At 43.4% G+C, this 24,367-nt stretch overlaps 1 protein-coding gene across 1 annotated transcript in view; it reads right to left on the bottom strand.

Moving 5' to 3' along the window:
• LOC143941211 (transcription factor E3-like) overlaps positions 1-23,847 on the bottom strand; it is a 41,766-nt gene extending 17,919 nt beyond the window's left edge. Inside the window, exons 1-6 of the mRNA XM_077463254.1 lie at positions 23,608-23,847; positions 12,463-12,703; positions 12,134-12,385; positions 5,353-5,445; positions 3,881-3,998; positions 1,095-1,151 (exon numbers count right to left, since the gene is read on the bottom strand). Of these exons, the coding sequence (XP_077319380.1) occupies positions 1,095-1,151; positions 3,881-3,998; positions 5,353-5,445; positions 12,134-12,385; positions 12,463-12,654 (712 nt within the window). The 5' untranslated portion in view covers positions 12,655-12,703; positions 23,608-23,847. The remainder of the gene's footprint in view (positions 1-1,094; positions 1,152-3,880; positions 3,999-5,352; positions 5,446-12,133; positions 12,386-12,462; positions 12,704-23,607) is intronic.
• Between the last annotated feature and the right edge of the window lie 520 nt (positions 23,848-24,367).

Here is a 24,367-nt window from a genome sequence, read left to right as displayed (position 1 = left end):
TCTGGTGGATTAATTCCACTTTAATAATAATAGTTTCTCTTAAAATAAAGTCTGCTGTTTACAGGACTCAAATAGCTGAATCTCACATTATGCACACAGCTGAATGAGTCAGAGGACTGACTCCCTCCCCCTTTGCACAGCTTCATACAGATTTTCAATTAGAGAGAGAGACAGTGTGAAAGAAAACAGTTGTAACCACACTTCAGAAAACCCTTATGCCACGTATACACAACCGGACTTTCCCTCGGAATCAACTCTGACGGACTTTTCGACTGACTTTTCGATGGAGATCTAACGGAGTTCCACTGAAACGGACTTGCCTACACACAATCACACCAAAGTGCAATCGTTTTAACACGATGATTTACGACGGGACTAGAAAAAGGAAGTTCAATAGCCAGTGGCCAATAGCTGCCCTTGCATCGTTGTTGGTCTGTCAGTTTATCGATAGGAACTGGTTCCGACGGAAAGATTTGAAACATGTTCTATTTCTAAAGTCCATCAGATTTTGCAACAGAAAAAGTCAGATGAAGCCCACACACAATCGAATTGTCCGACGGATTCATTCAGTCTGAACTTTGCTGTAGAAAAAGTCCGGTCAGGTGTACACGGCATTAGGCTGGGTTCACACCAATTCCGGATGCGACTTGCAGCAGCACTCCAGTGTGTCCCTGTTCTCCCTTTTAAGGGACGAATCACAGGCGAATTCAAGAAAAAGAAAAAAAAATGAGCCAAAGACGCACAGGACTCCTGTGCAAGCTGCTCAGCAACCCCCCCGGAGATGTGCCAACCGGTTACAATCTTCTGTCATGCCAATTGGATGCAGGGAAACCCACATCCAATTAGTACTAGCGTGAACCCAGCCTTAATTTTTGAACCTCTATACTCCACACCAATCCACCACAGCAGCTCACATGCAAATATAACAAGCTCACTCTCAAGCACCAAGAGCTGCATTATAGGAGACGGGGGAGATGTCTATACTTCACATCCAGAACCCAGAGTGCCTCAGTGGCTAACACAGACTAGTGGGGAGAACTTGTTTGGTAGGTACTTTTTGAAGGCCAGTTTGCTTTATCTCCAATATCACTTACTTAAGTTATGATTGTCCTTCTTCTGACGCTCTTTCATCAGTGTTTTTGTGTCATGTTCTGTGTGAAGAAAAAAGAAAATATGAAAATCTGGGAAATCTAAATGAATTGTTGCCATCTTTTAAAACCCCATAACGAAACTGCATTTAAATTATAGAAATCTACAACCATTTCACTGGAGAAATTATTTAAAAAGAGTACCTATGTCTCTAAGGCCCCTTTTACACAGGTTGTCCAATCAGGCCCGCCTGTCAGCAGACCTTGCACTCTCCTCTATGGAGCGGTGGATGTCAGTAGACACATATCCGCTGACATCCGCTGCTATCTGATCCGATCCTGCCTGCAAAATCCAGATGGATTGGATCAGATAGGATCGGATGAAAATGGAGGAGAGCAGGACTGTGTCTGTCTCAGCTCTGCACAGTGAGCAGAGACGGACCTGTCACCTGCCTGCTCAGCGGGGATCAGCGAATCACTCCCCCCGCTGAGCAAGCAGAGTCCACTAAACGGAGGCGCCTGTGTGAAAGGGACTTAAGGCCTCATGCACAATGCAGCTGATAAAAGCTGCTTTTACAAGCATTTGAATTTTTGTTTTCTGTCTCCAAACTCCCCTCTATGTTAACCTACACTATATTACCACACATGAATTTTAATGGCATCCCAGTCTTAGTCCGTAGGGTTGAATAATGAGTTGGCCCACCCTTTGCACTTATAAGGCTTCATGCCAGAAGACCAGACAGTATTGTGAAGTGACTAACGTGTTTCGAGGGAGGACCCTCTTCCTCTGAGCCTAAGTGATGATTCAGCGTTATAACCCCCACTTGCTCTATTCATAATGAAAAAAATCTTCAAAAAACTTTAACCATCTCCTTGTTTTATCGCCATGTCATGCTTGACTGGAGTTCATTAAATTCATTGGATTCATTAAATTAAATTAATTCATTAAATATTATGTTATTTTGCTTCAAAAAATGCGAAGGAGTCGGTGGTTGGATGGGTTGAAATTCTTAATGATGTGATGGTCATGGAGGAACTACAGGCGAAGGTGGACAACAGATATGACAAGTTCACTGCCCTGTGGTCTATCTGGCGCCATCACTCGGCCTCACCGGGCTTCCTGAGTGGTCTTCGATAGGACACTGTCCCCTCCTGTATTTTAAGCATTTACCTGGGACGCCATCCTGGGGGTCACACGGCTTGCGGGCCTATGCTCTCATTTCCCTATGTGCGCCCTCTCCTAACTGGTTCCCTTTCACCTTCCCTCTCCCCCTCTGTGGCGACCTTTGTTAGACCTCAGGTCCTCATTCCAGATCCGCCCTGGAGGCTGTAGAATTGATTTAAGTGATTCCTGTCTCGGGGTTCCTGTCTCCCTCTCTCCCTCTCCCTTGCCTTCCCCTGCCCCCTTCCCCTCCTTCTTGCACCCCCTCCCTCTTTTCCCCATCAACTGATTCCTTCATTTGTTCATGTTTAAACTGGGTATAAATCATCTCTGTTATTTTCGCAGTTCTTTATGCCTATATACCTGTACCTCAATGTTTATGTATTTTTGGAAATGTACTACCATTTTGTATTATTTACTTGCACTGATCTTGTAACAATAAAAAATATGTTCAACCTAAAAAATGCGAAGGTGTCAGAATTACTGCACTGTGATATATTTTATAAAATAAATAAATGCTATGGCTTAAAGCGGAGTGCCGACTAAAAAAAAAATAGAAAATTAAAAGTCAGCAGCTACAAATACTGCAGCTGCTGACTTTTTTTTTTCAAATATAGTTTTATTTATTTATCTCCGGTTAGGGACAGACCCCACAATACAAGCAGAAAAAAAAAAACAGTTAGAGCCATTAATACAGAAAGCATGTTGTTATAAAAGAAAGTAACAACCCGAGCAGTGCAATAAAACAAGACATGGTAAAACAAATGGGTAGATAGGAGATCTTTGCTTCCACATGTAGTAGATAAAAAGAAAAACAGTAGGGGTGAAAGCTCATTAAAAGGGTACAGAAGCGGGGTGCAGCTGCTGACTTTTAATTATCGGACACTTACCTGTCCCATGGTCCAGCAATGCGGGCGTACGAAGCCCCGCTCATCTCCCCCTCCTCTCTGCAGTGCCGGCATTGACACTGTGGACGCCCAGCTGTGGCTTCACAAACGCACTGCGCATGTGCAAGCTGCGATGCGCGCTGTGACTGGCCGGGCAATCATCTGGGACCTGTGATGTGTTCCAGATAATTGCTGAGAGGGTGGAGAAGAGGTGAACTTACTTCCGGCGCCACGGTGCCCTGGGAGGAAGTGGGAACTGGAACCCTCCAAAAAGGTGACATGCCAAATGTGGCATGTCGGGGGGGTCATCTTCCCTTAAAGCCCAAGTTCCATTTTTGGGTGGAACTCCGCTTTAACAATATGTAATGTGAATTGCAGAACAGGCAAATATTTGTATTGTTATTTACAGTCTCAAAACCCAACCCACCTTGCTTCATGCATTCCACTCTCACAACTGAATTCGATATTTTAAACACTAAAATGTATTTCTGTGGTGATTAATTACAGGTCTGTGAAAGATCGTAGACCTGTGGTTAGCAGAGGCAATAAAAATGCCACTCTTTGTGCTACAAGCCCAATACTACATAGGAGGAATAAAAACAAGGGACGGACATCTCTTTCCACTACAGCAGGAGAACCTGCTCATTGGATAATAATATGCAGTACAATATATTGCCAGAAGACCCATTTATTTCGGCTGTCCACTTCAATAAATGGGTCGAAATGTCTTCAACAAAACCTACCTGAATATTCTTTTTTAATATTTGGCAGGTCTGCTGGACAGGAGTTGCTAACAGTGATACCGGGAGCGGACATTCCTGGAGTGCAGAACATATCAAGGAGGTTTCCTGATCCTGGAAGCTGGGAAGACATGAAGTTCATTAGAGCAATACCTTATAAAAATAAGTCTAAATTATTCAAAGAAGATTGCCTTATTCAGTAACGGTAAAAAGTTTAAAGTGCATCTGCGCCCCGACTATGGACATTCATTTATTCACATATTTTTAAGCCTTAAAATAGCTCTTAAACCAGCCATCCTTGACCTCTCTAGTTGCAGGTAATGTGAAGTAATTCTTTCTCAAAATCTTTGCAGATCGCAACAAAGACTCTAAAGTCAGATATTGGTTGTTTTTTAGGCTAATGCACACTGGGCATTAGGCAGTACATTGCCCGGACCAGTGTATTTCTGCAGGGAGGAGTACAAATCAATCAATTCATAAATCTGCAGCGGTTCACATGCAAATCACACACTGAGACATCACTTGCAGTCAGAGATGAATAGATATGAACTCTCTGTGTCCAGGGGCGCACATCTGTCCCCAACTGCAACTAATCGCTTAATGTGTAATTACATGCAAACATCCGTGGACAGCCACAGACAGTGTCAGCCTGTCATAGATTTGTAGAGGATTACTTTCTGTGGCTGATCAGAAACACCTGGCTGTACCTGCCACATGAACACAATATATTACCAAAAGTATTGTGACACCTGCCTTTACACGCACATGAACCTTAATGGCACCCCAGTCTTAGTCCGGTGAGTTGGCCGACCCTTTGCAGCTATAAAAGCTTCAACTCTTCTGGGAAGGCCGTCCATAAGGTTTAGGAGGGTGTCTATGGGAATGTTTCTTCCAGAAGAGCATTTGTGAGGTCGGGCACTGATGTGGACAAGAAGGCCTGGCTCACAGTCTCCACTCTAATTTATCCCAAAGGTGTTCTATCGGGTTGAGGTCAGGACTCTGTGCAGGCCAGTCAAGTTCCTCCACCCCAAACTCACTCATCCATGTCTTTATGGACCTTGCTTTGTGCACTGTTGCGCAGTCATGTTTGAACAGGAAGGGGCCGTCCCCAAACTGTTCCCACAAAGTTGGGAGCATGAAATTGTCCAAAATTAACATTTACCTCATTTACTAAGGTCTGGAGCAACTGCACTTTGCAAAGTGCACAGTCTATTTGCCTTTAGTAAATCAACCCCTAGGTGTCACAAGACCAGCTTGTGACATCCACTACATGTGACACCAGGATAGCAAACCTAAACTTCTCTCTGGTGGAACTGAAAGACATGACCAAAAACCACAAAAGGCAGCCAGAAGTAAGCACTGTGTAATTATGAAAAAGTTGCAAGACGGCTTGTAAAATCTAGTAGTTTATCAAGTTATAAAGATAAATACTGTAATGTAACAGTTACGTGTTAAAGTGTATAGGAGTCACTTACTGTGCTAGGTAGGTTCGCACTGTCCACAAATCCCATCATTTCATCATTGTAGCTGGATTCCAAACTTATGATCTCATCGATGACATCACTAATCTAAAAGGATGAATAAAAACCGTCTAAGGAGAAAAATATAGGTTCACTTTAAGGACCAATAAAATTCAAACCGTAAAGTTACCGTATGTGAAACAGCTACAAATAACATTCAAAATGGTAGTGAGGGAACAATTAGCATTTCATGTTCCATATTGGAGCCCACTGTGGTACAGGGCCTGCCTAGAGACCGAGCCTGGGGTCAAGGCCTTGCTGAGTGAAGTCCACTGGCTTCCCTATGTGCCTAAGGGTCAAAACATGCTCAGTGAAGATGTGAAACAAGCTGGTGGAGTTAAGTACATACTAAATATTACTTTCTCAAAATGCTATGGCATCATGTTTTGGGACAGGTAGGAAGAGTCTATTTCACCGGCTGAAGAAAGGATGTGATGCTGCAAGTGCATTGGGGGCTTCTGTCCTGAAAGTGTAAACTGTCAAATAAATTAGGTTTACTACTCTCCAGATGCCCCTAGGGGGCGATATTCTGGGGCTTCTTGTGCCCACTCTAACACACCTATAGTGTATACCCAGACACATTTTGTTTCCTAGTTTTTGGGATAGAATAGAGAAGTGTTAGAACCTCACTCATGGTCTAGTCAAACAGTTATCACTTTGGCTAAGATCAAGTGTAGTATCTGTTCTTATCAGTTACCAGTAGGTGGCGCTTGCTTCCATCCCTGTTCTACGGCGAGGTGGAGCAGGGGTGGCAGTTGCTATGCAAAGCCTGCTGGTGTAAAGGTGACCTGGAGCGGTTCGTAGTCGAAAGGGAAGCCTTCTGATGGGGATGTAGAACCACTGGTCGGCGCCAGGGGAGGGGACCCTGGCCTTCTGGCTTGGATTGTGGCAGCTTTAGCTCCGGTCAGTTTTTCGGGAGGGAACGTTTGTTCCCCTTTCTCCCACCAGGGGAACGGCCTGTACTTCCCGAATGTAATTAGGTAGGAGTGATGGGAGCGAGGGTGTGACCTGATGGTAAAGGGTCTCACTAAGCTCCTGGATCTCCATGCCTTTCTGGCTGGGGTGGGGGCTGTCATGGTCTGGGCTGGGGGTCAGGGCTGTTTCTGTTGAAAAGCCCATGGTGATGTGCCCCTAGAGTGGCAGTCCAGGGGTGCCTTATATTCACTGTGCTCCGCACTTTGATGTTCGGCACCTAGGTCACATCACCATTACCACCCTTTATTACACCTGCCTCTAGGGCCTGGCCTTTTGGCTGGGACCAGAGGAATTTTTGATTCCTGGCCGGAGGGCCTGGTCATTGTATTGCACAATGGCCACCTTTTCACTCTCCTCTTCACTATCCCTTTCCTCACTTTTTATTTATTTTATTTGTGTGTGTTTTTGTCACGTTTGTCACTTCACGTGTGATGAGTAGGGTGTCGGTCCTCGGACCAATCCTGAAAGTCTTTGGGAGAGCGGACATAGGCCTTCTGGCTTGGTCCAACCTCCATTGGGGGGCCTACCTTCGGGGAAGCCCCATAGTACCAAGTACCTAGGAGGTTCTGTTAGTACCAAGCCCCATAGTACCAAGTACCTAGGAGGTTCTGTTTCGGCAGTCCTCCCGGGAAAAGAGGTCTTCCGGTTTCGGCTGGAAGACCACTGTTGAGTCTGGTACCTCAGTCCCTGTCTGGAGCCTAACACCCCGGGGGATCAGGGTACGGTCCTTCCTTGTGGAGGACATCAGACACCCGTCTGCACTTTTTAGTGTTTCACTCTTTATGTGTGTGCACTTTTTTTATGCTCTGGGTGGATGTTTTTTGGGTGTGTTTTGCACGCCACAGGCTTTTTCAATCAAAAAAAGTTATCACTGAGGCAGAGCCCTAGATATCAGTAAAAATCAGACATGGGTTCTCATCCTTCCCCACTCATTACAAAAAAAAAAAAAATAGTTTTGGGCTTTACAAAAACCTGTAATTTATGTCTAGTAGCTCTTTAAGGCTGGGTCACACTAGTGTGATTTCTGATGCAATTTCTGAGTCGCACAGAATACCATGACAATGCAAATGACATTGTATGCTCAAATCAATGCAGTGCAGCTGCAACGGGACTTTTGGGAAGGGTCCTGTATTATTTTGGTGAAATGCAGTGCGATTTTGTAATTCATAGACTTCCCTGGAAACGCATCAAAGCATGCATTTTTGTTGCAATTTGTTTTACGTTTTGCCCAAAACACACACCACTAAAAATCGCATTACAACCGTGCAGAATCTGCACAAAGAAAACACAAAAAACAGACAGCACCTGCACACATAATACCACCTAAAATTGCTTTGAAAGTCGATCACACTAACCAGGCCTAAAATAAAAACTTTCTTAACATGACGATGACCTAACATTGAACATGAATGATTCTCAGGGCATCTTTAACATACCTGCCCGGAATACTTTCTGAAAATATGTAGCAGTTTCACCATGAGGCTGTTTAGTTTTGTTTCCTTCCTCATTCCTGTGCTTGTATACGAAGGCATGTACTGTGTCTATGCTCCATCACATCAGCACAGGAATGAGGAAGGAATCAAAACTAAACAGCCTCATGGTGAAACTGCTGCATTTTTCAGAAAGTATTCCGGGCAGATATGTTAAAGATGCCCTGAGAATCCTCTCTGTGTATATTTAAACTTTTACACACTTGCAAACCCTAAGCAAAAGCAAACCGGAGAGGGAAAGGTATTATTTAGTGGCCCTTCCATGCCATTCTTTTATAGCTCAGCTCCAGCCAAAAACATTCATTTACATTTCGGATAGAATGGAGGGGTTGGAACATCTGTCTGTATTTTATCGCTCCCTGTGCCTTGTGGTCCCACTAACATGTGAGGGAATATCTCCCCAGTAGGGACACAGACCACAATAAAAACATGACCAGGCCATTTTTTGCGGTACGGCACTGCGTTACTTTATGTTCTTTTTTGTTCCCACAAATAGAGTTTTCTTTTGGTGGTATTTGATCACCTCTGCTATGATGTCATGTTTTTGGTAAAAAAAAAAAATCCCAATAACCGTATATTGATTGGTTTGTGCAAAAGTTACAGCGTCTACAAAATATGGGATATTTTATGGAATTTTTATTTTTTACCTGTAATGGGAGTGATCAGCAGCTTATTGTGAAATGCAGCGGACAAATCCGACACTAAGGGGTAGATTTACTAAATGCAAATATACTATGTACTTAGTTGCAGTTTGCATATGCTGTTGCTCCAGAGCTTAGTAAATGAGCAGAGGCTCTGCTGACTTCAATCATCCAATCATGTGCAAGCAAAAATGCTGTTTTTTTTTATTTTCTTTGCACATGATTGGGTGTTGGGGATTCTTTGCAAGGTGAAGTTTTACCTCATTTAGGCTGGGTTCACACTATTGCGAATTGAATGTGTTTTTTGGCATCCGATTCGCATGTGAGGAGACTGTGACCGGCTCTCATTAGAGATGGTTTATGCAGCTCCGGGGCGGCTGTGAAATGAATTGCACAGGAGTCCTGTGCATCTTCAGATCCGTTTCAGGTCCGAATTCAGCAAAAGTTTGCACCGAAACCGAAGCCGTGAGGGGCTCTGCATGGCAGTGTGAGCCCAGTCTTACTCAGCTCTGGAGCAACTGCACTTTGCAACTACACAGTCTACTTGCCGTTAGTAAATCAATCCTTAAGTGACACTTTTGATACTTTTCTGGGGACCAATGACACCAATACAGTGATCAGTGCTAAAAAAAATATGCACCGTCACTGTACTAATAACACTGGCTGGGAAGAGACTAACATCAGGGGCGATCAAAGGGTTAAATGTGTTCCTAGGGAGTGCTTTGTAACTGTGTGAGGGGTGCTTTAACCCCTTGGGAAGACAACCCCTGGGAAGACAAAGATCCATGTTCCGGATTAGCAGAAACACAGACTCTCTATCTTCCCTATGACCAGACTGGTGATCTGCCTTGTTTACATAAGCAGACTGCCATTCTGCCTCTGTTGGGAATGAGGAGCTGGACCCGCTGACTGCCTCCCACTGTGATTGATCACAGCAGAAGAGGATTGCCGGCAACGTGTGTCCATGCAGCAGACCCGGAGGTACAAAATCACCTAGGTGTACGCAGTACATATACATGGGGCAGTTGGCAATATGTTAATCTGTCTATATTTTCCCTTTTCCTCTCTTCCCCATTATCAACTTGCAAGTGAAATTTTTAAATAAAGCCTTTCTATTTTCATATCTATGCTTCTCAATGCAAAGCGGGTCATGATTGGTGGGAGAAGCAAGTAAGGTGCTGAATCCTGCCTTGGGACTCAACTAAAGCACTGATGCAGCAATGTGCTGGCTTTGGGGAGGAATTATGCACAACATCAAATGCCTTGATGGATGGATGTCAGTCTGGGTGAGATTCTGGGCAGGCATATTTGCATGCAGACTGCTATAAGGTAACAACCACATGCTGAGCCTCTATGGCTGAAATGTGTGGCCTAGGGACAGCCAGGTAGCTGACAGTGATATCAGAAAACCACATAATTCCAGAAGAGGAGCCGGCACAACTGTGCAAGGCTGAAGTTAATGCGGAGTTCCGTTTTAACAAAGATTTGGATTATTACTCAAAAACCAGGTAGGGGTGCTATTACAGTCTATGTCCCTGCTGGGAAGATTCACTCCTCTCTATTTGTCTTCGTGACTAATGTTGCGTTGTCACTGGGAAGTCCAAAATGCTACTGTTGTCATCAGAAGTGAGAGAAAAGCTTCCCATATAGACAAATGTTCCAACACCACTTGTCTAGAAGGGGATTTCTCCACACTTTGAAAAATTTCCTCTAACTTTCTATTGTGTCTCTAGGACAGGAAGTGAAGTAAAATCTCCACAACAGGACACAGACAGGAATAAAGACCTTACAGAGGTTCTACCTGTTCCATGCTCTATCCAAATTTGAAGCGCAACTCTGGGCATTAAACAACCAACCCACCCCCTCCCCAAATGTTTTTTTCCCAAACTTAAGCCCCTTTCACATGGGCTGGATCTGGCAGGGGATGCGTCCACTGATCCCTTGTATGCAGAGTGGCCAGATGACGGGTCTAGGTCTGCTCCGCTTATGCAGAGTGACACGGACACAGCCCCTCTGCTCTATGGGCAAATGGACCCGCTGTCTTCCCACTACATGGAGGTGAATGGGTCTACTTCTGGTTTTGTTTTTTTGCCCATCAGTTCGGACCCAGGGGACGCAAGTCTGTTTACATCCGACTGCCCATAGAAGAGAATGGAGGGTCCAGCCTATTGAACCTCTCATGTGAAAGGGACCTTGGGTTTTAGATTTTAAACTCTATTGACAGAATGAAGGGCTGATTATATGACTCTCTTATGACATTCTATTAAACTCCATTTAGTGACTCTTTTTTGTCTTTGCATCAAAGCCTCCAAGGTAAGAAAAAACCCTTCACTGCAAAGGTTAAATGCCTGAATACCAAGAAGAAGTTTACTTACCTGATCCTCCTCTAGTCCACTCCCTGCAGCCTCCTCTCCCCTATGCTCAAGCAATCACATGCCCTCTGATGTCATAAAGTACAATGCAGATCCCATAGCCCTGCATTGGACATGAAGTCCCCTGCAGGAGTGTAGTGGTGAAAAGGAGAAGGGCAGCAGATGGGGAATTGGTAATAGGCAAGTAAATGTGCTTTTCCTGTTACCCTAGAACTATACAAGCATTTAACCCCTGCAATGAGGTGGGAACCCCACTGCAAGGGAGCATTGTTCAATTCCCCAGAGAGGCATTCGTCTCCATTGAAAGAGTTTTCAGCAGACCCCATAGGAAATTGGCTTAACAAACTTCTTGACCTCCGGAAAATTTACTCCCCTTCATGACCAGGCCATTTTTTGCCATACAGTACTGCATTACTTTAACTGACAATTGCGCAGTCATGCAACACTGTACCCAAAAAAAAAAAAATTTCTGCTATAAAACACATCCAATAAAAAAAAATGTAAAAAAATCAAATTTCTTCATAAATTTAGGCCAATATGTATTCTGCTACATATTTTTGGTAACAAAAATCCCGATAAGCGTATATTGATTGGCTTACGTAATGATGGCGATTGGTAACTTATAGCAGCACTGTATTATTGCGGCAGACTATCAGACACTAAATGACACTTCCGACACTTTGCAGGAACCAGTTACATTAATACAGTGATCAGTGCTAAAAATATGCACTGTCACTGTACTAATGACACTGGCTGGGAAGAGGTTAAACATCTATGGCAATCAAAGGTTTAACTGTGTGCCTAGCCTGTGTTTTTTTGTACACTGTGTGCTACTTGCACTAAGGGAAGAGATCAATTCTAGTCTCCGCTTTGCAGAAACACAGGAGCAGTCCTTTCCCCCCTGTCAGAACTGAGATAAGAATTGTTTTACTAATGATTGCCGGGTGCCGGAGGACATCGAGGCCCCAGGAAACGCAGATCAGCTTCTGCTGTGAATTATCACATAGAAGCGGGCCACCGTCGGCGGACGTGCCCCTTGCAGGCAGAAGTGCAGAATCACGTATATATACAGTACGTGATCCTGTGCACAGCTGCTATAAGGCAGTCAGCAAGTGGATAAAACCAATCATTGTTGAGTATCTTTTCAGTGGTATCCCAGAGCAACAGAAGTAAACATCGTACATGCAGAAAGCAGTAAGTGAAAAGTGCAGAGAAAAGTGAGAAACATTGCAGCCCCTGCATTGTTTTTATCACATACCTCCTTCTCCGAGTTGGAGCCAATCTTCAGCTGGGCCAGGGGGCTGTTGGGAGCGCTGCTGGCCGATGGAAGGCGCCTCTGTTCTGTCTGAGGAGAGACCCCAGTCACGGGGGGAGCTGAAGTGGTGGTGCTTGGAGCAGATGCATGTATGGGCATTTTGGTTCCGAGGGTGGTGGAAAGGTACTGCTTGACCTGCTGCCTCTGTGACTCCTGGATATGGTACTTCGTTGGGTTCTCCAGGTGGGTCTGCACCTAAGTGAAGACAACACATATGAAGGGAGGCCACAAGACCTTTTATACAACATATACTGCCTGTTCACAGATTATACCTTTAGCACCTCCAGCGGCACCTGTGCTGGAGTGGGCAGCGCTGGCTGAGTCACACTGATGGCTGGTGTAGCTGGTGGGATATTGCCACGCTCTGACAAAAGCAGGGTGGCCTTCTGTTCCTGTTCTCTCCGTTCCTGCTCCTGGGCCTGAGCGCGCATCAGCTGCTGCCGGAGAAGAACCCGTGAAGACATGACACTGGAGGTCTGTAGCGGAGTGTGAGGGGAGGACACTGGCGTCTGACTGCATGGAAAACATAAAGACCAGTAAAAAAGACAAATCTGCAAAGTCAACCTAGAAGAGAAGGCAGTCACCAAAACAATCAATGTACAAAGATCAAAAAGAAGGAAGCATCCATGGGTACAAGGCCCATCTTCCAGTGTTTGACAGGCATGACGTAAATACAAAATACAGTCAGCTTGGAGAAGGCGATGAATAGGCAACATACAAAGCAGGTAATCAAATAAATGTGTAGTACCTTACAATACAAGCCCAAGAATGGCAATGTTATGAAAAAGGTGGGTCCATGCAGACCCATGACTGTGGAGAAAACCCACCTAAGTTTTTCATACTCTATAAAGAGATAGAGAAAATAGAAAAAAAAAAAGGCATAAAAAGAAACAAAGTAAAAAAAAAAAATATATATATATATATATATATTTTTTTTTTTTTTCTACTTTGTTTCTTTTTATGCCTTTTTTTTCTATTTTCTCTATCTCTTTATAGAGTATGAAAAACTTAGGTGGGTTTTCCCCACAGTCATGGGTCTGCATGGACCCACCTTTTTCATAACATTGCCATTCTTGGGCTTGTATTGTAAGGTACTACATATTTATTTGAGATTATTATATATATATATATACACACACACACACACAGACGACTTTCTCAACCTTTTCAACACAGAGGAACAGTTGGAGTCGTTCTCCGGTCTCGGGGAACCCCTGATAAAAAATGAGAAATCTACAACTCATGATACATTAGTGTGATGGTCAGTGGGAGGAACGGTCCTTACACTTGTGGTCATTGGGAAGAATTACCTCCTTACAGATAGATAAAAAGATCAATGGTGTCGATGGGAACTTATCGGAGAGGCAGAAATTGCCCAACGCTGAAGGAACCCCTACAACCTCTAGAGGAACCCTGGGTTCCACGGACCCCTGGTTGAGAATCACTGTGCATATATACTATATATATATATATATATATATATATATATATATATATATATATATATATATATATATATATATATATATAAAATGAAGCATGAAAACGTATCAAAAACGCAAGTAAAAATGCTCTAAAGGAGGGTGAAATGTAGACGGAAAAATAAGGCTGGAAAATCAGTAAACAAATGCATAAACTTGCCTGTCCACATTTATGGACAACTGCTGGACATTAAATCACAGTGGTTTGGCTGCAGTGGTCTGGTGGTCGGGGCAGTGCGGTGCGTGATTCAGTGCATCACACAGCTACCACCCTCCCCCCTTTTTTTTAAAAACAAACTTTATATGAAGTGTACCAAAGTTACAGTCATGTCACTGTACAGCACCACGATGTGCTGCGCTGTGTGTACAGTGACATCCAACCCTCCCCAGTGCGCTGTGATAAAATGCAGCCTGTCTGATCATTGTAGTGCAGCTCCGGGCTGCATTTCAGCATAGCCCCCAACTGTCCCTGATTTCGAGGGACTGTCCCTGATTTAGAGCAATGTCCCTCTTTCCTCCCCATTTGTCCCTCATTTTGGTCTGATCTATATAGATGTATATAAAAATGAATTTTTCTTTCAAAAAGTGTTTTCCGGGGCTAAACCTTTCCCCTGATTTCTAAATTGTTGCATTTGTAAATTCCAAACGCCAATATAAAGGAATAGTAGTGGTAAAAAAGAGCTTTTTCTATATAATTCTCCATTTAAGGGGGCGTGGCAATGGGCGTGTCCTATGCCTGCATACTTTTGCTGATAGGTGTCCCTCATTCCCATGTCAAAAAGTTGGGAGGTGTGATTTCAGTATGAATAGGACACATAGAAAAAATCATTTTTCCTGTGTGTCTTAGGGTCAGACAGCGCATGCTAAGTTACATAAAGAGACAAATACAAACCTTTCATAAGCATGTCTCAGCAATTGTAATAATTTAAGAAGTTCTTGCATAAGCCTGATTGTGACCGGTTCTACTACTAATTTCCATTTCAAACAGGTCTTTACAGAACTTCCATTGACATTTTTTGTAAAGAGAAAATCCTAAATAATATGTTGTATTGTATTGGGAAGCTGTTAGAAACACATCACAGATGTATTCATGTTTAAATAGTTTCAGTAAATAAATTCAGGGTATCCCTGATAAAAATCCCTGCTCTTGGGGGAATTATATTTACCAAACACAGCTGACTTCCTGTCAACCATTACCATGAAGGAAACAGAGGAGCATTTTATTACACTGAATTGGTGGATTGATGAGCTTTATCACAAAATGTGGTCCACATTACTGCAAACTGGATGAGAGTTTTCCCCGCATCCAATTTGCATGATGGGAGAGCGTGACTGGCTCTCTATGGAGCTGGTTCTCACCCGTCCGGGGTGGTCGCAGAGCGCACAGCAGAAGGTTCCTGTGCGTCTTTGGCTCCGTTTCAGGTCCAGGTTTAAAATTCGGACCTAATTCGGATCTGAAACGGTGAACGAGGACCCACTGGACCGCGTCAGTGTGAACTAAAAGCAAACTCCCCCCCCACCCTCCATTTTAAGTAGAGTAAAGGAGGAATATAATGGCTGGCAGTTTTTTTTTGCCATCCGTGCCCCATTGGGAGGATTTTCCTTTTCTTTCCTGTCCCATAGTCAAAACAGGAAGTGAGGGGAAATTCCCCCAAAGTGAGGGAATCCCTGGTTGTCATCAGGACCACAAGAACTAGGAGAGGGCATATTGTCAGCAATGCTAATTCTTCCTCATTCTGCTAAAATGCTATTTTGTTTTCATCTGTGTCCCCATTGAATTGATTTCCCATCTTGGCATGAGATGGACTGGAGGGAAATATCCCCAGCAGGGATGTGGGCAGCATAAAACCCCACCAGAGACTCTTACCCTACCCTACTCTCTATCTTTTTTTTTTCATCATTTTTATTTTATTGAGGTTTACAAGACAAATTAGTGCAACAACACTCATAAAACATGAAAACCAGTTGGGCTCCAAAGAACAAAACAAACCAACCACTGATCACAGTTACAGATGGAGGCAGGAGGATAATGGGCGGTATCTATATCAGCAATGGGCGGCCACATATATAAACCTATATTTCACAAAGCCTCACACCAGCAGAGGGTGTATTCCAGACGCCGGGCGCGGGACTGTTCCGTGTCCAGGAAGCCTGATGGTGTATGTGCCTTAACAAGACTTCCTCGCCACACGGACCAGACTATCGAATTTAGGATAGACATCCTCTACTATTGTAAGTGGCCTTATATACACTCACCGGCCACTTTATTAGGTACACCTTGCTAGTCCCGGGTTGGACCCCCTTTTGCCTTCAGAACTGACTTAATTCTTCTTGGCATAGATTCAACAAGGTGTTGGAATTCCTCAGAGATTTTGGTCCACAGTGACATGATGACATCACACAGTTGCTGCAGATTTGTCGGCTGCATATCCATGATGCAAATCTTCCGTTCCACCACATCCCAAAGGTGCTATATTGGATGACATCTGGTGAGTGTGAAGGCCATCGGAGTCCAGTGACCTCATTGTCATGTTCAAGAAACCAGTGGTGAGATGATTTGATCTTTGTGACATGGTGCATTATCCTGCTGGGAGGAGCCATCAGAAGACATGGCTGGCAACAAAACTCAGGTAGGTCCTGGCGATTAAACAATGCTCAACTGGTACTAAGGGGCCCAAAGTGTGCCAAGACAATATCCGCAACACCATTACACCTCCATCACCAGCCTGAACCGCTGATACAAGGCAGGATGGATCCGCGCTTTCATGTTGTTTACGCCAAATTCTGATCCTACCATCTGAATGTCGCAGCTGAAATCCAGACTCATCAGACCAGACAACCTTTTTCCAATCTTCTATTTTCCAATTTTGGTGAGCCTGTGCGAATTGTAGCCTCAGTTTCCTGTTCTCAGCTGACAGAAGTGGCACCCATTGTGGTCTTCTGCTGCTGTAGCCTATCTGCTTCAAGGTTTGATGTGTTGTGCGTTCAGAGATGGTATTCTGCAGTGGTAACGAGTGGATATTTGAGTTACTGTTGCCTTTCTATCATCTCGAACCACATTCTCCTCTGACCTCTGACACCAACAAAGCATTTTCATCCACACCACTGCCGCTCACTGGATATTTTCTCTTTTTCTGACCATTCTCTGTAAACCCCAGAGATGGTTGTGTGTGAAAATCCCAGGAGATCAGCAGTTTTTGAAATACTCAGACCGTCTGACACCAAAACCAAAGTCACTTAAATCCCCTTTCTTCCCCATGCTTATGCTCGGTTTGAACTTCAGCAAGTTGCACATCGAGATGCATTGTGTTGCTGCCATGTGATTGGCTGATTAGCAGTTTGTGTTACCAAGCAATTGAACAGGTGTACCTAATAAAGTGGAAGGTGAAGATAGAGGAAGAACAGAGTTCACCAAAGACTTCCAATTCACAATACTACTCCAAGCAGTGTTCTAGACAAGCCACTAGATGGCGCCAAAACATGGGATGCTTAGGTTGAAATAAAAGTCTATGAATGTCCAAATAAATGTCCCAGTGATGTTATGCAAATCAAAGATGGCCATGAATAAAATGGTCCCTGTGAAGGAATGGCCCGTATGTAACAAAATTACTTCCCATATGAACTGCTATTGCTAACAGTACAGCATGAAATCCTGGGGTATATATGCACATAAACCTCTTCAGCACACTCAGCCGGGGGAAAACCAACAGTTGTGATGTAATGTATGTAATAACCACTAGGTGACATCATAAATAAGTTCCAGATGACGCCAGTGGCCCAAATAAAAAACGTGAAATACAACCAGAAAGGATAAAACAAGGGTCAGGCACATATACAGTGCCTTGAAAAAGTATTCATACCCCTTTAATTTCTCCACATTTTGTCATATTACAACCAAAATGTGAATGTATTTTATTGGGAATTTATGTGATGGACCAACACAAAGTGGCACATAATTGTGAAGTGGAAGGAAAATGATAAATGGTTTTCCACATTTTTTTACAAATAAATATGTGCAAAGTGTGGGGTGTATTTGTATTCAGCCCCCCGGAGTCAATACAATGTAGAACCCCCTTTCACTGCGATTACAGCACATTTGCACATCTAGAGAGGACATTTTTGCGCATTCTTCTTTACAAAATAGCTCAAGCAGATTGGATGGAGAGCATCTGTGAACAGCAATTTTCAAGTCTTGCTACAGATTCTCAATGGGATTTAGGTCTGGACTGTGACTGGGCCATTCTAATACATGAATATGCTTTGATATAATCCATTCCATTGTAGCTCTGGCTGGATGTTTTGGGTCGTTGTCCTGCTGGAAGGTGAACTTCCACGCCTATCATTTATGACCAGCTTCCCTGTCGCTGTTGAAGAGAAGACTAATAGTTGTCCTGTGGACAGATTCTCCCCCCTGAGCTGTGGATCTCTGCAGCTCCTCCAGAATTACCATGGACCTCTTGGCTCTTCTCTGATGAATGCTCTCCTTGCCCGGCCCGGTCAGTTTAGGGGATGCTTTCCTTCAGCAGGGACAGGGAAGCTGGTCAGAGTTGATGGGAAGATGGATGGAGACAAATACAGGACAATCTTAGAAAAAAACCTGTTAGAGTCGGCAGAAGACTTGAGACCGAGGCGGAGGTTCACCTTCCAGCAGGACAACAACCCGAAACATCCAGCCAGAGCTACAATGGAATGGTTTAAAACAAAACACATTATGTGTTAGAATGGCCCAGTCACAGTCCAGACCTACAGTAAATTCAGTTGTGAATTTGTGGCAAGACTTGAAAATTGCTGATCACAGACGCTCTCCATCCAATGACAGAGCTTGAGATATTTTGAATGGGCAGAAATGTCCTCTCTAGATGTGCAAAGCTGGTAGAGACACCCCCAAAAAGACTTGTAGAGAAAGGGGGTTCTACAAAGTATTGACTCCGGGGGGCGCCATACAAATGCCCCTCCCCCACACTTTTCACATATTTATCTGTAAAAAAAAATTGAAAACCATTTATCATTTTCCTTCCACTTCCCAAGTATGTGCCACTTTGTGTTGGTCCATCACATAAAATCCCAATAAAATACATTTATGTTTTTGGTTGTAACAAAATGTGGAAAATTTCAAGGAGTGTGAATATTTTTTCAAGGCACCGTGTGTATATATGTATACACACACACACACACACACACACACACACACCAGCCTCAGACTTTTTGTGCTTTTCAGTACCATAAATTATCTTTGATGTGCATGCTTCTTTCCAAATAGTGATTTAGAAAGTAATGAAGCCAGAGAATCAGCATACAGCCAGACTGCTAGCATTTTCAGGCAAAGTCCAAAAAGAGCAGCCCCCTGGGTTTCTACAGTCACAAATATTTAATGGGCAACTCCACTTGTACATGAATTAGGAAAAAATAAAGAAAAATAACATAGCGTATACAATTGCGACACAAGTCATATTGTCAATAATGTTATTAAACATTACCTTTCCTTCTCAATCTGCAATACTGTAATTTTCTGAAAATGCAATGCAATATGGCTACCCGGAGAAGCTATTTACACAGAATGTGTATAGAACACCTCCCAGAAACAGAATTTCCTGCTTGTGTGATTGGCTCACTGATTTTCACAGAAGTCTGCCTGATGCCACGTACACACGACCGGACTTTTGACAGTAAAGGTCCGACGGAACGAGTCCATCGGACAATTTAATTGTGTGTGGGCTCCATCGGACCTTTACTTGCCAAAAATCTGGTGGACTTTAGAAATAGAACATGTTTTAAATTTTCCCACCGGAACTCCGCTGGCCCCAGAAATCCTTTTGTGTGTGTGCTAGTCTGACGGACAAAAACCGACACTAGGGCAGTTATTGTCTACTGGCTATGAACTTCCTTATTCTAGTCCGGTCGTATGTCATCACGTTCGAATCCGTCGGACTTTGGTGTCATTATGTGTGGCCAAGTCCGTTCATTCGGAAAGTCCGTCGGAACTCGGCCAAAAGTCTGTTGGAAAAATCCGCTCATGTGTACGCGGTATAAGATACAAGTCAGATTTCAGGCATCCCCTGCAAAAAAAATTAATTTTTAGCGAGATACTCCCTATAGGAACACATCTAAAGGGATGCAGGCTCAGCAGCTTTCCTCAGAGCCCTGCAGCTGCACAGCTGACTGATAATTATGAAACCACTCCCATTAGACCCAATCAGCACAGAGGAACAGTGATTTCTTCAGAATAACAAAAATTTAGAAATCTGCAACAAAGGTTGTTATAATCCTTGCAACGTACATAGATCACCCAGAGGGGGATGTTTTTTTTCTCAAGAAAAGTGGAGTCATCACAAATAGGGAAATCATTTTGCAGTACCAGCCACAGCCAGAAGTAGGAGCTCCTGGGGGTCCTTCTGTATGTTGCAGGACAATGAGAAACATGCTGAACACAATACCGTTATTTGAGAAAAGTGATATGATATCATGCAGTAAAAGGTAAATGATTGTAAATGTTTTTTTGGCCTGTTATTATTGCCCATCATGTGTTGCTGTTCACAATGATTATCTGAGCTGAGCATTGATTCCACATGTGCACAGCAGACAACGAACCGCCATGGATCACACTATTTATTTTGTCCTGATCTAACCTCTTGGACAACAGCCAACATAAAAAATAAAGTCTTTGTATATGTAAAGTCTCCAGAATTTTTTTTAACAGTATAGGATTTGATAAATGCTGCAGAAAATGAATGTAGAGTGCAGTTACATACATGTAGGGCAGCTAGATTTGCACAATAACAATACAACATCATGTTCCTCTTATCGCTATTCAAATCTGTGGGTGAACTAAGAACCGTAATGATTCTTTAAACAGAATGTTTTTGTGGCTTTTCTTGCAAATGTTTTTATCTCTCCTAACTGCCCTGTCTGACATACAGAGAGAGCACCTCCAAATCCAAATATGAAAAGTCTTCAAATAAATATGGAGCAGCAAATAAGTGAACATTTAGGCCTCATGAACATGGCATGGAAAAAAAAACACAGCTTTTACAGGTATACAGCATATTTTCTTTACACCTCTAAGGCCACGTACACACGGGCGGACTGTCTGACGGACTTGGTCCGCTGAAACGTGTTTCAGCGGACAGTCTGCTCGTGTGTGGGCTTCAGCGGACTTTTTCAGCGGACAGTCTGGCGGACTAAGTCTTTCGGAATTTCCGTAATATTGTCCGTCCAACTTTGGTTTCAGCGGACAGTCCGCTCGTGTGTAGGCAAGGTGGACGGACTAAGTATGGCGCATGCTCAGAAAGGATTTACACGGCGGAAGGTTGCATTGCAGTGTATTGGACGTCGTTTTTCTAGTCCCGTCGTACGTGCTGTACACGTCATCGCGCAAGCTTTCGACGGACTGTCTGTTCATCGTGTGTGGTCAAGTCCGTTCATTCAAAAGTAGGAAGGACTGTCTGTCGGATTGTCTGACGGACTTAGTTGGCCAGACAGTCCGCCCGTGTGTACGCGGCCTAAATGTAGTTCTATTTTAGCCTATGTGGCCATGTATATCGGATGTTTAAATTAACATGATTTTTACCGGAAGATATCAGCCGTAATGACGGTATCTTGTTTTCAGCAGGTGGCTGGCTTTCCTGTGAAAGTGGTCTAAGCAGCTCATTAGCAGCTTTTAGAAGCGGCAGGAGGAGACGCCTCCCCCTTTCACCACCGTTTCTCTGGGTTTACCGTTTTTACCAGCATGCCTGAGGAACGATCTGAGAGTGCAGTCGGCTGGTCACAGAGGCGAACAGAGACCAGATCATCTCTGACCGCCTCTATGGCCTTGGAGGACCAGAGCAAAATCATGACATCACTTCTGGCCTTCGGTGGAAGTAAACAATTTTTTTTTAAAGCAAAAGATCTTTGATCTTTCGCTTTTACAGGTAAAGGAGATATTTGGTCTCTTTTTAAGCCCCAGATCTCTCCATAAAGAGGACATGTCATCCTTATTTCTATTACAAGGGATATTTACATTCCTTGTAATAGGAATAAAAGTGATCAAATAAATAAAATCAAATTAACTGACAACTGCGCGGTTATGCAGTGCTGTACCCAAACAAAATTGATGTCCTTTTTTTCCCACAAATAGAGCTTTCTTTTAGCGGTATTTGATCACCTCTGCGGTTTTTATTTTTTGTGCTATAAACAAAAAAAGAGTGACAATTGAAAAAAAAAAAAAACAATATTTTTAACTTTTTGCTATAATAAATAAAAAACAAATGTCTTCATCAGTTTAGGCCAATATGTATTCTTCTATATATTGTATTTTTTTTTTTTTAAGAGTAATGGCGGCAATCTGTGACATTGCGGCAGACAGATCGGACACTTGACACTTTTTTGGGACCATTGACAGCGATCAGTGCTATAAAAATGCACTGATTACTGTGTAAATGTCACTGGCAGGGAAGGGGTTAATACTAGGGGGCGATCAAGGGGTTAACTGTGTTCCCATATGTGTGTTTCTAACTGTGGGGGGATGGGACTGACTGCAGGTGGAGATAGATCGCTGTTCCTAATTACTAGGAACAGCAGATCTGTCTCTCCTGTCAGAACGGGGGTTTGTTTGTTTACATACACAGATCCCTGTTCTGGCTCTCATGGCTCTTCTAGACATCGCAGCTGCCAGCCATGCACATCGAGTTCCCCTCCGGCTATAGCTCTTAAAGGAGCCGACATACAGGTGAAGCGATTTGTGGGAATGAGCCGACCTGCCGCCGTATAATGACGGCGGCTGGTCGACAAGTGGTTAAAGTGTGACATGTTGGGTATCTGTTTACTCAGTGTAACATCGCTTTTCATATTGTACAAAAAAATATATATTTTTGTTTTGTTTTTATTCATTAAAGTGTATTTTTTTTTCCATGTGACATAATAAATTGAAACCATTGCCATTTTATTCCCTAGGGTCCTATAAAAAAATATATAATGTTTGGGGGTTATAAGTACGGTAATTTTCTAGCAAAAAATACTGATTTAAAGTTCCAGAAAAGGCCTGGTGTTCAAGTGGATATGGCTACAGTCACATGGGGGCGTAAAGAAAAAATTTACCAATTTTATTACGCATGTTTTTATTTTAATTACAAAAATTCCTGCATAATGAGCAGTAAATAGCTTTAAAAAAATTGTCCTGCTTTTTTTCCCAGTACCTGCATCTGGATACAGATTTTTGGACCTTGTGTTACAGATCTGATCGCCATGCATATTTATGCATCTGTGTGAACGTCTCCTATGAAAACAATGCAGCTGCGCTCAGAACTGTAAATAAAAAAGTCTTGTAGATGCGATTTTTGCAGCCGTGTGAATGAGGCCTAAAAAAAAGCACCGAAAGCTGTGTACAGAGAGGAGCTTATGAGCATAATTTATGTATGTAAATCCACAAGAATGCAAATGTATGATTGTAAAATGAATTCCAATGGCCGGAATATATTAATATTCTGGCCCTTATAATGCATTTACGCTCAGCGCCATACATGCATAAATGTGCATTCTTATGTGACATTAGAAGCATTTTTTCTGCCAAATTCTGGCAAAAAGAAATCTAGCACATTTGGAGAATAAATTCATACGCCTGTGTGCATGAGGACAGAAGGTCAACCTTACCATAATAATTACAAATGTTCACACATTGGAATATACCTCTGTTTCCCGTTACAGAAACTGGATTTGTACAGAGAGTATCGGACACCTGATTTAGGAAATTGTATTTTCTGAATTGCTGAGCGAGCGTCCCTCTTATCTCGGCATGTCAGGAGTTGTCAGCATTGCTGCTTTTTGTTGTGTTCATCTGAAGTTTATCAGCTCTTCCTGTTGACTATCTCTGCCTGTCTCCTATATTTGTGTCTACACTGCGCATTCTTCCTGCGGGGGTGTCACCCGTGTCTCGTCCCAACAAAGCCCCAATTATCTCACCTGGCAGGGATTGGCTGGCTCTTCAACTGGTAGAACTGCTCCTTGCTGGGCTCTAGGGCCGCCTCAATGTCGATGTCAGCGACAATACCAGATTCAGGAAGAATGGGACTCAGGCTGTTAGGGAAATAAAACAAATGGTTACAAATGGGAGGCTTTACATCAGGCAAATGTTGTATTTCCTAAACAATTATATAGTGTTATCATCCTACAGACATCCAATCCCTACACCGGTCTCCATTCAATGTCTGCCATCCCTCTCCTCCAATCCCCACACTGACCTCCATTCAGTGTCCCCCAACCCTCTCCTCCAATCCCTACACTGGTCTCCATTCATTGTCCCCCAACCCTCTCCTCCAATCCCTACACTGACCTCCATTCAATGTCTGCCATCCCTCTCCTCCAATCCCCACACTGGTCTCCATCCCTCTCCTCCAATCCCTACACTGACCTCCATTCAGTGTCCCCCAACCCTCTCCTCCAATCCCTACACTGACCTCCATTCAGTGTCCCCCAACCCTCTCCTCCAATCCCTACACTGGTCTCCATTCAATGTCCTCCACCCCTCTCCTCCAATCCCTACTCTGACCTCCATTCAATGTCCTCCAACCCTCTCCTCCAATCCCTACTCTGACCTCCATTCAATGTCCTCCAACCCTCTCCTCCAATCCCTACACTGGTCTCCATTGAATGTCTGCCAACCCTCTCCTCCAATCCCTACTCTGACCTCCATTCAATGTCCGCCAACCCTCTCCTCCAATCC

This window comes from Lithobates pipiens, unplaced genomic scaffold (genome assembly GCF_037356315.1).
Source record: "Lithobates pipiens isolate NorthernLeopardFrog02 unplaced genomic scaffold, aLitPip1_a1.2 Scaffold_3, whole genome shotgun sequence".
Lineage (NCBI taxonomy): Eukaryota > Metazoa > Chordata > Amphibia > Anura > Ranidae > Lithobates > Lithobates pipiens.
This window is presented reverse-complemented; position numbering and strand designations above follow the sequence as displayed.